We start from the raw sequence: 16,514 nt of genomic DNA, 5'->3' as shown, positions 1-16,514 counted from the left end.
AGAAAAAAAAAAAAGTAAAAAAAAAAAATAAAAAATGGGAAGGAAGAATGCGTGACAGAGATTTTGACAGCGCTTTCTGAAGCAGGAAATCCTTTTGCCTAATGTGTTTGAATTTCCCAAACACCGAGGAAAACACAGAGCCCCCCCCTTTTCCCTCCCCAGGAGAACTTTTTGAGATGACAGAATAAACGCCTGCACCACCGCAATATCCACCGCGTGTCGATGCTTCGTGGTGGCTCTGAGCTCAGAAGTAGGAAGGCAAAGAGCTGCAGAAGCGTTGCAAAACTTATATTGTGCTCTCGAGTGATGGGACCCGCACTGCACAACTCAATCTGTATTTCTGTGGGCAAACAGCAGTGAGGGCACAACAGCCTTTGGCAATGCGAGGGTTGTGCTGGAAAAGTTAAAGGTGTCAGTGCGGTTTACAACGTTTCTCCGAAGGGTTGGAGGGGTTTGGGGTGTGTGGTGGTGTTTTTGTGTCTGTTTGGTTAGAAAGGCGCAGGCAGAAGAGTTAACAGCTTTCAGAGGATAAAAGCAGTGCGTTTCTCGTAGTGTGCTTAAAGCAGAGAGAAGTTCAGGAAAGCCGTGGAAACGTTTGGTGCGTCGCTGAAAGTTTTGAACACTGGATAACCGCGTAGGGGGAATCTTATTTTCCATCCCACGCTGAGACGGTGCAGAGCGTCTGCCAGGGCACAGGCTGCTGATCTGACATGTCAACCACCGCCTCTCCGTATACACGGAGCACACATGACATACTCTGGCCATACATCAGCACGTATGCGCAGCCGACTCGACATGCTGCTCACTGCCGGAGCGCTCCCAGGCCTGCTCAGGGTGCAGCTCCCTTCCTGCAGCCCCACGAGGTGACACGGCCGGAGGCACACTGCGCCCTCGGAGGGAGAGCAGCAAGAAGAACGAGTGATCGTTGCGTGTGAATGGCAATAAGTATGAGAGATTAATCGGGAGCCAAAAAAAGTCTTGGAGGAGAGGAGAGGCCGTTCTGAAATGTCTGGTCATAATGGGAGTGTTGTCACGCTGCGGTGCTTTGCTCTTAGCAGAGAGAGCTTGCTGTGCTTCCCAGAGCTTCATTCATAAGTGTGTGAGCCGAGCGCGCAGCCTGGTGCTTACAGAAGAATTTAAACTAGTAATTAAAAATTAAATGGCTGTAATTATCTGCTTCTGTTTTAAGAAGTGCAGTTTGTCTTTGAGTATCCAGCACAACGAGCTCTACCTCCTCGCTTATAGCCTGGCGATACGGCTGTTTCAGGAGGGGAGGGCTGCTCCAGTTGTGTGTGTTGTCAGCAAGGTGCCCGTTTGTGGCCGGTTTGTGTTTGGGGTTTGGAGCTTTCTGGCTGCCCAAACTAGTATGTGTGTACATGGAGATCGCTGAGCATTCACAGGAGGAAAAGAGGGCTGTGTAGGGATAAACCTTCCTTCGCCCTCTGCTGAAAACGATTTTCTTTTTCCCTACAGAGGAATGCTCTGATTTGAAAATTGCCACTGCCTATGAAATTTCTCAGTAGAAATGCTCTTTAAGCGAAGCTCTGTGAGCTGCCAATGGTTCTGTGGGGTTACGTCTTATTTTCACTTAGATAATTTCTTCTCAGCTAGAAAAATGTTCTAAATTATAGCCATTAAAAAAAAAAAATTGCTTCTAGCGAGCAAAAATACAGTGGAAAAGCTGTAATTTAGACAAGTACCTACATTTTATTTGCTCTGTGCTGCTGAAATTTAGAGTCCCTTCCCATTTACAGTTTACTTTTCGCAGAACATTATTAACTTTTTGGCTTCATGCGCGATCTTCTGTCAGATGCTTTTGATTTGTAATTTAGCGAAGTATAATAAACATTGCAAAAGTCATGAATTTTCCTCCGCATCCTGAGCTCTGTGGTAGGGAAACTGTGATAAAATGTGTACCTTAAGTCTTGTTTGATGATCTCTCAAAGCAAGTTTGCCTTCTGGAAATAATTTCTGGGGTTGAAGAGCATGGTATTAACAGATTTAATGTGGCTATTCAATGGATTGGTGGAGTACTATGTGAGGTTTAACAAAATGAGAGAGACAAATTGAACATCAACAAAACCTCCATCTGCGAAGAATTATAAATTTAATTAGAAAAAAAAGGCAAACTTAAAAGACCTCATTAACTAATCAGAATTCGATGTTCCTGATTTAAGATTCTTAAAGGGATGGATTTTGAGCGGCTTCGCTATCCTCGCCCTTTCTCTCCCACCGTGTACCCAACGTAGCGCAGCCCGCGCTCGAGAGAGAGATGTGAGCGTTGCGTACCGCCATGGAGTGATCCGCAGCGCTATTTTTCATGCCCTGAGCAGGATGTGCGTGCTGTTTATCACGGGGGGCACTCGGAGCCGGGCAGAGCGTGGGGCAGGAGGCTGAGTGACTGACTGAGTGACAGCTCCTTTTTCCTTGGCCGGACGGGGAAGGCCGTTGCGGGGTTTCCGCGCTTTTTGTTTGATATGTGAGTTACGTCGCAGCGCTCCGCGTCTCCACAAATCTGCTGGCCCAAGCGGGAGAACGGCTGAGCGCTGGCGAATGCCACCCAGAAATGTTTTTATTCCATGAGCTCGTCGTCCTAAGTGTGGTTCCTTTACTGCGCTGTAATTTTGTCCTACGCGTAAAAAACTGAAAGCATGTGAAGTGTAGCATTTTGTAAACTGTAACTAATTTCGCTCACATCTGTGTCTAATTGTTGTCTGCATTCGCATTCTTGAGAGTAGATTTATTTTTCCTGGACTACTCTGTGGATTCAGCTGACCAGCCTAAGTGAGGATTAGTTGTTTTAAAGTTATTTTGATTAAAGAGTCATTTTTAAATACGGTAACGTGCAACACATGGTTTAAATAATCCTTGAGACACAAAGGAATATACCTAAAGTATGTCTAATGAGAATGAAGATTGTGGATGTGAACTTTCACAAATCACAGAGCGTAAGAGGACGTGGAAGGTATATACTAAGGTATATATTCAATTTGCTCTGAATGAGCCAGGGTTTTTTCCTGCCCTCTCCCACGAAACCTTAAATGAAATCTCTCTCACCATAAACACACGTGCACACAGCCGTGCATATTTAGAAGCGCACAGAAGTTGTGTTTTACTTTTAATTTGGGTCAATGAAACAGCGAGGATTAAGCGCGTTTTGGAGTTCACTGAAGTACGAATAATCCTGTAGGGCACTTAGGAAAATATCACTAAATTAAAACATCCATTTGGAAAAGGAAGTTTTTTCTCTATCATAAAAGGTACGTTTTAAAGGATCCTGTGCAAGAGGGAGTGAAGATAGCTCTGTAAACAAACGTAGTTCTCACCTATAATTTTTTCCAGGTGTTTAGAAGTAACAGCAGAAATGTATCCTAAGGCGCTCTGCTGCGTTGTCTGGGATAAAAGACTGGAAAGAAACTTGTCTTTGAGACTAAGTGCTCGGTTCTGAACGTATCTGCTCGTCTCGTTTGGTTTTGCAGGCTGTGATGTACTGAGAAGCATGTTATTCAGAGCTATAAGTACCCAGTTATAAAGAGATCGGTGTTTTCTGTGTGCTTTATTGCATGCTTCTTGCCATCATTTGTAATGTTTCGTGCTGCCCGGCCGCCCCAACCATTGTTTACTTTTGCTAGTAGTAATTCTGCCCGTGATTAAAAACAACAAAAGGACTATGGACACAGAAGTAGGATTTGCTTGGATGATTTTTATGGCACTTAAAATGCCTCATCTCACAGAGCATCTGCTCTGTGATCAGTTAAGAGATGTCAGTTGAGGTTGAATGGAGGCTCACATGAAAAAGCCCCAGTGCAGACACTGGGGCGTTCTCTACCTTTCCCAGTTCAGCCTTTGTGTGCTTTGGGCTAACAGCGGCCGTCGGCGTCCCTCCACCTGAGCTTATCACCTGCTGACACTCTGAGCCAGCCACAGAGCAGCTCCTGTTAGCGGGGCAGCAGCGTTCTCCTTATAGGATATGAAGATCTATTACTCACCTAGTTATACAAGGAGTCGTTTTATTAAACTGGAAAATTATTGCTGGCTTCCCAGTGGAACCAAATTCCTCTTTTGATGAGTGAGCTCAGAGGTAAACGTTGCAGCTTCCTACCATTTATTTAGCCAGAAGTGCTCTTTTAAGTCATTTTATCAGAAATCTCATTAGCGAGCAGAATTTTTACGAGTAAGACCTGGTGCAGTGCCGCGTGCTTTATTTTAATTCGCCGTGTTTGGAGATGGGCTCGTTTTGGGGAGGGTCGTGTAATGTTGTTGGTGAGATAATGGAGATTTATACAACAGGCAGACCTCCTTGGAAAGGACAAACGTAGCGCCAGCCTTGCCTCGCCCCTCGCGTGCGGGGTGAGGTGGCTTTGCGGGGTCCCGGAAGGGCTGCTGGGTGGCGGAGAGCCGAGGGAGCGGACGGCCGAGGCGAGGAGGGCAAGATGCTGCCAAGATTGGAGGGCTGGGAGGGAAAGGGATGTGGGGCGGCGGTGGGAAGGGGTGAGTGCTGTGGGGGACTCGGGGGGGAGCGCTCCTACCGCCACCATTGGGGTCCTGCCCTCAGCGGGGTGTGCGGCGGCGGGGCTGGGGAGGAGGGAGCCCCTCTGCAGCTGTCACGGGCCCCTGATGAATCACTGTCCCGGCACTTGGCTGCCGTCCCCGTGCGAGGAGGAGGGAGAGGGACCTGCGAGGAAACAACAGGCGAGCCTTCAATTTAAAGACAATATGTCTTTCACCGGCGCCGTGCCCTCCTCCTCTCCGTTTTGGTTTAAAGGACAGAATCGTCATCTGCGGTGATGATCTTTGTTTAAATTAAGGCCTCGCGTGAAAGCGGAGTAATAGAAGCTTCTGTTTGTCTCCCTGGTTTACAGGTGCAGAAGTCCCAAACCAGTTCAGATGTTGCTGTTTCCTCCAGTTGCAGGTAAGGATATGATTGGAAATTGCTATTTTTTCTGCAAGCGTTTTTCCTCCCCCCCCCCCTTCCTCAGGTGATAAGTAAATAATTATCCCTGTTTTCCACATGAAGCAGATCAATAAGCACGGGAGCTTTGCTTCTGTGTGTACGCCACAAAGTCTGTCAGCTGTGGGCACGTATGCTTTTTCACCAAATCATTTTACCTTGTACTGGATACTGGCTTGGATAACTCATTTGGGACCATCCTTGTTTATGTGTACCTGATTTTAAGCAATAAAACACAAAATGGAGGGTTTGTGTTCAGAACTTGTGATAAAATCGCAGTCAAAATGTGAAAGCTTGGTGGCAGAAAGGGCACTTACATTTAAGGATGTCTATACCACTGCTATGGAGGGATTGCTTTGTATAATTTTAATAAGGTCTCTAAGAGCCCAAGTATTTCTGTTAAGGAGAAAAGTTACTGCCTCGAGTGCCTTGGAGCGATGACATTTCTGCTGAGAGCAATTACTTGTGCTAAGTACATCAAATAGAGTCATCAAAATTTGGGGGTATAAAATGAATAAGGGGCACTGAATTTACAGGTTTCCCCAGTGTATACCGAGGTATATATCATGGTGGTGATGGCTCTTGTCCTTTTTATGTGAGGCTGTTAACCACACAAATCAGACATACTCAGCTGCTTGAGTACTCTGTAAATGTTTAACTTTTACGTTGAATCTGAATTGCTCTCTTATTATTTTGAATAAACGACAGCTGCTGAGATACAGCAGAGTGCTAAGGCATACTAACACATGTATGGATTCACTGTATGTTGGTCGTATCCCTTTCCAATTGGGTACGCTTTATGTAATCCACAAAGCAAACAAGTGAGCAGACATAATACTGTTTTAATGCTGCATTTGTTTCAGCGGAAACAGAGGAACAATTAAGTAGTTTGCCAGAGTAAACACATACATCAGGAATATCTCATTCCCTGTCAGGAGATGATGGGTTTCAACAATTGCTTCGAGTATTTTATTTGGTTTAGAGGCCCATTATATTGCCACTAAGTGGTAAATCTTGAAAAAGCACAGTGTTAATTGGTTGTTAAGAGAATGTACGTCTTCATGTAGCAGGGATTCTGTCTTTATACGTATCTTTAAAATATAAGGAGATATGAGTGTTTCAAGTGTGGTACTTTGCATCTAAATCTTATTCTTTTTAAGCTACAGAAATAATGCAGTAGCTCATTGTGTGTAGTACGAGAGAAGTTGGAAATTAGAGAAAATTCCACTGGAAGAAGCTGTTCATTTTTTTGCTGGTTATGTTGAGGATGTTGATTCGCATTGTATCAATAATTCCTATGGAATCTTTGTTGAACACGTCACTAAAACTAGCTGCATCTTGCTTTCAGGTCTATGGAAATGCAGGATCTAGCCAGCCCACACAGCCGACTAAGTGGTAGTAGTGAATCTCCCAGTGGTCCAAAGCTTGATAATTCTCATATAAATAACAATTCCATGACACCCAATGGCACAGAAGGTGAGCTACCATTGCTTTAGTATTTATTTATTTATTTATTTATGTTTCTTCTCCTTCTCGCATCAGTCCTCTTGCAGTCAGTAAGATATGTAGAGGAAAAGGTTTTACTATTTGAAGTGCTGTAGGTTTCTATATTGCGGCGCATAAATCTTATGTTCAGTGTTTTATCAGCAATTATTATTATCAAGTTTCAGCAACAGCTTTCCTTCCAGTTTGATGTTCCTTTCAGGTAGTTTGAATGGACTGAGCAGGTAGTGTGTGCGGAGCTTAGAAAAACAACCAAAGAACCCAAAAGGCTGGTTTAGTAACGAGGAGAGAGGAAGTGTTTACTGTTGTCATACTATGAAATGCTTCTCCCCATTTCAGTATTTCGTTATGTTCACCCTTTTTGCAAGCTCCTAAGGCTATGAAAGTTTTGTCAAACAGACTAATAAAATGGAGTGTTGAAATTTCCTAGGGCTAGCTCGCTGCTCTGACAAAGTAGCCAAAATTCAAACAGGTGTAGTAATTCAGTGGGGTAAGCTGATACCCAATTTTCAAGCAGCAGTCAGGCAGTTGATAAGTTATGTTTGTTCTCAGTAGAATACTAACAGCAGAACAACCAAACTGCTTTGCCAGTAATGACGTATAATGAAATACAGAAGGATTTATATAATAAGCGGTGAAAATACTCTTTCCTGTAGCATTTCTATGGCAATGGTAAGAAGGATCATACGTGATGTTTGGCTAGCTTTGTGGGTGGAGTTTCCAATGCATTTCTGAAAATTATGGTCATGCATCCTTAAATGAAACTTTTCAATAAAATTTTAAGGTTAAATAAGCGCTGTAGCAAAGAAATGCCTTTTTAAATTTGTTTCCTAAAAAAACGGAGTCATATTAGTGCTGTCAGACTGTTGAAGGTTATGGATGTGAATTGCATTCTTCCAGGAAGGGCACATGTCAGTCAAACAGATGTCGTCCCCCCTCAATTCCCCAAACATCTCTGTTATTCATTCTAATTGGAGTCCTCGGTAGTGGGGAAGGTTTATGGGTTATCAGATTAACAGGCTTTTGTGCCGGAGTTGTGTATAATTTACTTTTTACTATTGCAGTAAAAGTATTGCTGCGGTCCAATTTTAAGCCATTAAAAACAGCACCTAAATAGGCCTTTTTAAAGAAGAAATAATGCACTTAATGTGTTAATGTAGTTCAAGCAGAGAAATATTTCATGTCCACAGATGATTCGTCCTTGTTTTTAATACCAAGCTGCTGCTTATATTTTTTATATCATATTATCATGTATATAACCGTTTTGGTACATGATAAAATTGCTTGACCCTTTGAAATTAAAACCCCCCTTATTTGCTAAAGCCTTGGCAGTAAACTTCACCAGCTTTTGCACCTTCTGCTTAATTTGTAGAGTTTTCAGTAGCAAACAAACAAAACAAAACAAAATGCTCCTTGAAACACAGAGTCACCTACCCTGTGGCTGGACTTTTTGTTCCAAATAGCTGTTGTGTGCAGAAATACGCTCTGAAAAACTGGGTGCCCAGTATTGCTTTGTTAGGAAATCAGTTAGGTATTTTATCTATTCATATTGACCTCATGTAGCAGCTAATTCTGAAATTTATATCCCAGTTTTTCAGTGGGTGTTGGAGTTTACTGAGTAAAGTAAATCAGAGCCCAGTAACTTTGTTTTTCCCAATGTTGGAATTCTAACGCCCGGGTTTGTTCATTTGGGGGTGAGCTCTACCAGGAAAGCTAAAGCATGAAATACGTGTTTACCCTCTGAGACAAAGCCAACCGCTTTTCTTTTGTTTGCCGTTTCCCTCCAGGTGACATGACTCTCCTCAGCACTGCAGACTGGTTGCTCAGTGCTAGCACACAGACCGCTGCAGGTTTGTGAGCTGTGGTGGCTGCACCAGGGGTGTGCGGTCAGCATGCGTTGTGAGATGTTGTCCAGAAAGTGTCCTGAGAAGTAGTATGTGCGTGGGGATTTGGGTCAAAATGGTCCAAATTTAAAATTCCTGTCTCTGATTGCTCTTAAATGACACATAATGAAAAGTTTTGGGAAAAAAAAAACGTAATCAAATGGCTTATTTCTGAATCAGGCGTGTACCAAGAGGCAAAATTTGTGAGCGAGGTGGATGCCTAAGAATCCGAAGGTGGAATTTTGCTGTTAATCAGTTTTATCTTGAGAAAATGTTTGGTTTGGGTTCTTTGAGCTGCTACACAAGCTTAAGAAAAAATGGAGTGAATGCAGCCAGGGTTTCTTACTTTTTTTTTTTTAATGAAGGCTGAGGTAAAATGATTTTTTTCTGAGATTCTTCAAGCAGAACACTAGAACAGAAATGCCAGACTGTCGGGACGCAGCCTTATGGGCTTGCCAAGCACCTTTTTACAATGCTGCCGTGTAGTTTGCTTCTTTGATGCAGCATGGAGCGAAGATGCAGATTGCTGAAGGTTCACACGTTGAATGCAGTATGTGAAACCAGTTTCTGATCTACTACAAACTCATTCTTGCTAGCATGAAAGAGCTCTCTTTCTCTGGCGCAAAGGAAGATTATGTGAGTGCATTATGTGAGTGCAGCAGGGCCTCCAGCTATTTGCATGTAATAAACATGTTGTAAAGATATGTTAAATTTGATTTGACTGTGGGTGTGATTTAGGCTGGTTTCCATACCCCAAAGTGCAGGATATGTTCAATAGATTAGGAAAACAAAAAATTGTCCCCAAGTGAAATGGCCTCGTTTCAAACAAACGTTCATTAATTCCTGTACGGCACATTTTCAGACTTGTCTCTTATTGATGTTGTTCTACAAGAGGATGTGGTTGGAAGATAGCTCACTGTTATGAGCTAATATTTTTAGCTTCACACTTAGTGGTAAATTTTCAAAGTACTGAATGGGGATTTACTTCTGTGATTGAATCTGAATTTACTCTCTGCGTGCCGCTTTTATATCATGACTCCTCGTGTGCTTAATTTCTCGTTGGTAGAACAAAATTGCTGTGGTGGAAAGCTGACCAGGTATTGTGCGGCTGAGAGTCACTGCAGGATACATTTATTTTATTTATTTATTTTGGGAATGCTATATAATTCATTCTATCTGAAGGTTTTTAAACAAGTCAGATTTACAAGTCTTTGCTTTAGATATCAATTCCTCATCTGGCACACTTTAAAATATAGTATTTTCTGTAAATCACATGCTATTCATTCAAATTTGTTGCAGATCATGAGATGGTCGTCTTAACTCTGGATATATATATATATATATATGGTGAGGAGAAAATAAATCCCCTTACTATCTTGAGTAAAAAACCCATAAGTAATAATAAGGAGTAGCTTTGCCGATGCTTGTCTGGGGTGTTTTTTTCTTCCTCTTCTCTGGGCTGGTTCAGGCAGCATGGTCTTCAAACCAGTGATAGGGAGGTAAGAAGGGTGTTATAGATCCTAACCAGTCACAAATTTCGCAGTACAAATGCAGGAGAGTAACAGTAAAATGTTTGGCTAAGAGCACTCAGCAGAAGCAGTCCTGGCCTATCACCATGGATTTTGATGACATAAATAATGCAGCATTTGGGTTTTCCATGATCTCCCTAAGTGTTTTTCCGCAAAATACCTTCTGTCATAGGGAAGAGCAGACACTTGACACTACTAAAAGTTTGGCCCTGCATGACTTGACTGAGAAAATCTGTAGCAAAGTGGATAATTGAGGTAGAGCTCAAAATGTTTGTAGTCGGAGCTTATCTCTAGACTTGCTTCATCAGCACATTGCTGTAGAAGATTGATACTGAAGGACTCAAAGAGATGATAGCAAGAGAGACAAAAAAACCTGCCATTAGTTATTTTTATCAGATAGCTAGTGGCTATTTAAATAATGGTGTCCACTTGGATGAAGGGGACAGGCTGAGAGTAATGTAGAAATTTGCGGGGAGTTACAAAACTCTCTTCTGCAGTGGACAACTGAATCCAGTTTCTACCTACAGTGATATTTACTTTTATCTTAAGAACGTAAATCAGTTCTGATGGATTACATATAGAAACACAAACCTCTGATCCACTGTGAAGCTGTTTCATGCAACTGGGGTGGAAAAAAATGAAGACTGGGAGAAGGAGCCCTGGTTTCCCAAGCAACTACACACCATTCACGTTATGACTATGGAGCTGCTTCTACCCTCATTTCTGAGTGTTCAGAAGGAAGAAGAGGTATTTTTGTATCAAATGGGAAGGGAAAATGGCTAACAAATTGAAGATCAGATTTTCAAAGATACATAAGAAGGGAGCCTTCAAAGGGAGCTGGACATCAAAATTCTGTTGGAAAAAAGAGCAGTTTTGCTCTTAAAGTACCTGCTGCAACATGAGATTGAGACTCCACACAAAGTCATTCAAAGCTCCCTGCTATGTGACTTTCAGATGACTGGCTATTAGAGAGGTTGTCTTAGGTCTAAGTGAATGGAAATCTATCTTAGGGGTTTCAGAAGCAGTGAGTAGTATGATTGCTGGCTAGTTGCAGTACTATAGAATGGAGAAAAATATTATTCACAATTTTCTTAACTTATGATGTAGTAAAATGTTAAAATTGATAGAAGTTCTAGTTGAAATGGCACATAGTGACGTAGCTTTGGCAGTAATTTTTTTTTTTTTTTTAGAAAATGTCAGTTAATTCATCATTTTTTTTATACTGTAGGGTGCAAAGTTCTGGTGGGGGATGGCAGTCAAATGAAATGATTCTCCTGTGGGAGATGGTTGGTTTCTGATATCCTATATCCTCATTTCTGGAGTTACTCTCAGTTATATATGCTTAAATTTTTGCATGTGTTTGTGATGAAAAGCTTGATGGTATGAAACTTGTAATTGTTGCAGTGGTACCTCCACATTTAGATGTGATGAAATAATAGCCCTATAAAGGTGAATCTAATCTTTGCATTTCTGTGGAGTGTTAGTATCATGAATTATTGATACCAGCTGCTTTACTCAGCCTTGGAAGAGCACAAGAGAACAGCTCTGTGTCCAGAGGAAAAGGATGGCTCTACCTGGTTGGTTCTAACCTGGATGGCTCTAGGGGCTAATCATATTCTTCAACCTGCTGCCACTTCTTGAGGATAAAACCTAGATATGCATCACACTGCCTGTTTATGCAGAGGCAAGGGAGTGATTTGGACTACCTTTTCTTCCCTGCTCTTTACCTTTTCTTTTTTCTTGCTGTTTTATACTGGCTTCCTTCCAGACTCTTTGTCTTATCTGTGCTTTTGTTCCCCTGCTTCACCAGGAGTCCTCCCGTCTGTTCTGAGCACTTGTAGCATAATGCTCTATTATTCCTCTTTCTTAGCTTTTTGGCCAGGGAAACAATTTTTCTACTCACTTGTTGGCTCCAGCCAATAACTCCTGTGCAAATCTTGAGTGAGAAGGAGAGTAGCATAAATAAATATTTGTGTATTTATTGTCTTTTCTGCATCTGTGTGCATCTTGTTATGAAGGCTTCACCATTTTATTCCCCCACAACATTTTCCTGAAAGAGAGAACCTCTTTTGAATGAAAGGCCTCTAGCAAAACTGTTTTCCAGGTCCATTTGAGGGAAATAAAATACTCTTCTTCCCACTCTCCATCAAAAAAAAAAACAAAAAACAAACAAACAAAAAACCTGGGGGCACTTGAATTTTTAACATAATTTCTTTATGCAAGTTTCTTGTAAACGCATCCATAGCACATGCTGTTCTGGACTACAGAAAAGAGCATGATGGTGTGAGAGCACCTTCTGAATGTGCTTGAAGGCCAGAGCCCTGCTAACACAGTGAATTTGCACAGGTTGCAGGATGTGAGAAACCTGTCAAGATATTCACTGCTTCTCCAAAGACCGTAATTGAACGCATCCACAATTGTGTGATTACACAGCATTAGTTAGAAATATCATGTTTATGGTCAGTAATGCAGAAGATAAGAAAATCCAGCCCGTTTTGTTGGTGTGCGCTCCAGGGAACAGGAGTAGGACATCTAAGCCTAGTCTCACACCTTAATAGGGTAATGTTTGAAAAGCATTAGGAACTCAAAAGACCTGTGACGCTACAGATGATTTAGCATTTCTATTTGGATCTTGTAGTCCTGAGGGGTTTTGCTTATCATAGAAGATAAAGAAGCATGAAACTTGGTCACACGTCAGGGTTAGCCATCATCTGGCCCTTGGCCAGCGAGTGCAGAAACTTGGAGAGAAGTTCTTGTGCCACCTGGTTTGATTAGACAAGCTAGAAAGGTTCCTGCTACTGCTGAGAGGAGAGGAACACAAGCTGGTGCTCTCCCTCTTTGTCTGGGCAAATTTGGCTTTGAGTCTCGCAGCCCTGGCTGAATGTAGAAGATATTATTTCCCACTGATAAAAGGCCCTGTGTGCTTTGTCGCTCTGTTTCTGTCTTTGTATTTTAGTTCAACATCTTGTGCACCTAAATGACCAAAGAGCCTTGACTTCTTTTGACACTGTCTTCCCTTGAAGCCCTCCTTGTGTTGAAAAGATAGTTGAAGATGGTCTTCCTTGCCATTAATGGCTGTAGCTGTAACATCATGTGGTCATTACATCTGTCTTTAATCAAAGAGTTCAGATATTTCACACAAGCCACACAAATTTCTACGAGGGTAGGGGGGTTTCAATGGTCAGATTCCCAGCGGAGGATTTAAGAAGGAAAAAAAAGAAAGAAAAGAAAAAGGAAATAGTCCATAATATCTCTAAAAGGATTGCTCCTTCCACTATCTGACCTGGACAGGGGCAGGAAGTACAATCATTTGGTATAAATTGATGTGTGAGTGTTAAGGGATAAGAATGTCAGGTTTAAATGTTGTAATCTCCTAAATGTAGTAAATGGAACAATTTTGACCCACAGCTGTGCTTCTCAGATGAACAGTATGGTTAAATCTTGATTAGCAGCTACAAATGCTACCAAACCATACAAAATGTACAAGAGCAAGTGCTGGATTCTGCACCTGTGATGAGTTGGCCCCAGATATGTGTACAGATTAGGGGACAAGATGCTGGAGAGCAGAGCTGCAGGAAGGGGTCTGAGGGTTCTGATGACTGCAAGTTGTATCTGAGTCAGCCATGTGACATGGCAGCCGAAGGGCCAACCATACCCTGGGGTGCATCAGGCCCAGCACTGCTTGTTGGGTGAGGGGAGGGGTTGTCCCGCTCTGCTCTGTGCTGGTGTGGCCTCACCTCGAGTACTGTGTGCAGATTTGAGTACCAAAATATTAGAGGGACATGGTGATGGTGTCTAGAGGGCGAGCTATGCAAGAAGCAGCTGAGGTTCCTTGGTTTGATCAGCCCAGAGCCGAAAGAGGATGAGGGGAAGCCTCATGGCGGCTGCAGCTCCTCACAGGGAGTGGAGGGGCAGCACTGAGCTCAGCTCTCTGTGACAGCAACAGGGCCTGAGGGACTGGCATGGAGCTGTGTCAGGGGAGGCGTGGGTGGGGGTGAGGGACACGTTGTGCACCAGACGGCATTGGGCATGGAATGGGCTGCCCAAGGCAGTGGGAATAGTCCCAGGCTGCTGGAGCTCAAGGAGCATTTAAACGATGCTCTCAGTCAAAGGGTTTAATTTTTGGGTGGTCCCGTGTGGAGCCAGGAATTGGACTCAGTGACCCTTGTGGGTCCTTCTCAACTTAGTGTATTCAGTAATGTTCTGATGAAAACTTGTCTCTCTACCCAGGTGGTTTTGGTTTTGAGTTTTCTGTCTGATTTTGTACTGTAATGATGATGCCATCTCTTTGTAAATCCAGTGATGGTACTTCTAAGATGAGTGGGCACAATGAAGTTCAAGTTATTTTGGTTGTAAAGCACAACGTAAGAGAAATGCAAGGCTCTTGAGGAGCCATGCATGTAGTGAAAGCCATATGTTAGTCACAGCCAGAATACCGCACAAGCTTTCAAGACTTCTGACATCAGAAGAGGGTAGAGCAGGAAACAGTCTGGGCTTGAACCAGAATGTGCTTCTTTGAGCAGGGACTTTCTTTGAAAACTGGACGTAAATTTAGGCTGGAAATTACCTTGCGGTAATTATCGTCTGGTAATTTCCAGACAAATGTGATTCAGGATGAGCCTTCACATTTGAGAAGCAGCAGCAATGTGGATTTATTAGGCTCCGTGGTCAGAAGCTGATGATTTGTTACTATGATAAAAAGAGAGAATAATGTCCTGGATAGAAATTGATATAATTTTGTAGACTCTTTGTAAGTAACCTGTAACCTTTCTGTAATTGCTAAACCTCTTTAAAATTGCAAGATGCTTCAGTTTAGCATTTGAGTAGTAAAACATATAATTAGTTTAGAGAATCAAAGTAAAATTTTTCTGCTGTTTAGCGACTAATAATTACCTTTGAGCTTTCAGGAAAGCTTTGGGCTTGTATTGGGCACAGAAAGAATGGCATCAAGCAGAACAATATATAAATAGTAATGGCTACATGAAATACTTAAGATACAGCAGAGCAAAAACTGTAGTGCAAATTCATATCAACATAGTGTTTAGATGCTACCATTATTTGAAAATGTCACATTCAGAGAAAACAAAATAGGGCTAGAAATGGGACTTACGTGTATGTCAGTAAACAAACCAACAGTCTCATTTACTTTGTTGAGACTCCTATACTTTATATGAACGTTGGGAGCTGTCAGCCAGGAGTTAGTTCATTCTGTCCACTTATCCATATAATACAATGGATATAATTTATAGTACAAAGGCTGCTCCAAAAGGAATGCCTCCTATTTTATGATGTTCCATGACATCAGGGCAGATGTTGGTGGTATAGCAGTAGAGGTTTAACCCTCCTGCCAGTATTTTGTTGCTGTGTGACAAATGGCAGCAGAAGGGCAGTCTGACAAAATGATGTCTGATGTGGAAGTGTGTATGGAGAAATGGTGTGGAATTTAATTCCTTCACGTTGAAAAAATGGCAGCCACTGATGCTTGCTGAACATTTAAGGAGACCAAACAGTGGATGTGAGCACAGTGAGGTGGTGGGTGGTGCGCTTCAGCAGTGGCGACAGCAACAGTGGGTCACCTCCACTGGTACAGATAGCTTATAAGTCTGGCATGAAGGCTCTTGCACATCACTGATGAAAATGCACAGCTAATGGTGGTGACTGTGTTGGAAAATAGTATTGTGTAGCTGAGAGTTTGCTTTCTCAGATAGTGTTATTGCATTCTTAGTATCTGTTGTAATTTCTGTGGAAATAAAGAGGAGGCATTACTTTCGGAGTGACTTACATATTAATGCAGTCTTAAAACTGCAATGTTAACACTGATTTAATAGTTCAGCAATGTTTGCAGTATTTCTGTTCTGGTTTAATATCCGTAGCATTGCAGTTAACACACTATGCCTATTTTAGTAAAGCAAGCCTTGTATGTATTTTAAATAATCAAAATATTAAAAAAAAATTAAAACCTTATTTTTGCATGGCTAAAGGTGCAGCCATTGTTATATATCCATATGAATTCTGTGTTAGAAATGGCCAAACATTAGGCCTCTAAATCCATCCTTAAAACAGCCAACATCGTATTCCTTGTAGCAGTCTTTACTGTTTTATACGCCAGCGACTGCATGATAAGCTGTCAGCTCAGAAAACCATTATATGGCAAATAAGTCAACACGAGAGTGCTGGTGTGAATTTATTTTTCTCAGTGCAGGTCAGAAACCGCTGTGTAGTCATTATCAACCACCTTCTGTAATAGCACTGACCAAACGGGGCATGTTGCACTTGCAATCTGTGAGTGACCTAAGATGAAATACCTTGACAATCGATAGGATGTTGGATCAGCAGTTATGCTATCTCAGAAATGTTATGCTTTTTTTCTCAGGGCTAGCGTGTGTATTATTGATTATCTGCTAGTCCAGTTTTTTTTTCCTATTATTCTAGTGTGTTGTTTTCTTAGATGGTTTCTTTTCAAACCTTATTTTTAGAATCCCATAAATTACTAGAAAAGGAGGAGGAAAAAATGCCTCTCTATTGACACAGATTTTTAGAGTTCTCAGTATAAAACCAAATCCATATCAGTAATTTTAAATACCCGTTAATTTTTTATTTTTATTCTTTTTCAGCAGATTAGGAATATATTTCTCCTTGAAGTTCTTG

At 41.9% G+C, this 16,514-nt stretch overlaps 1 protein-coding gene across 5 annotated transcripts in view; it reads left to right on the top strand.

Annotated features, from left to right (window-relative positions):
* Window positions 1-16,514, top strand: part of EYA1 (EYA transcriptional coactivator and phosphatase 1) — a gene marked incomplete at its 5' end in the record, with an annotated part of 89,345 nt that overhangs the window by 1,899 nt on the left and 70,932 nt on the right. For all 5 annotated transcript variants that reach the window (NM_001396402.1, NM_001396404.1, NM_001396401.1 and 2 more), the window contains 2 exon segments: window positions 4,863-4,912; window positions 6,300-6,427. In NM_001396402.1, the coding sequence (NP_001383331.1) occupies window positions 6,304-6,427 (124 nt within the window).

Source organism: Gallus gallus, chromosome 2, assembly GCF_016699485.2.
Source record: "Gallus gallus isolate bGalGal1 chromosome 2, bGalGal1.mat.broiler.GRCg7b, whole genome shotgun sequence".
In the NCBI taxonomy this organism is placed as follows: domain Eukaryota; kingdom Metazoa; phylum Chordata; class Aves; order Galliformes; family Phasianidae; genus Gallus; species Gallus gallus.
This window is presented reverse-complemented; position numbering and strand designations above follow the sequence as displayed.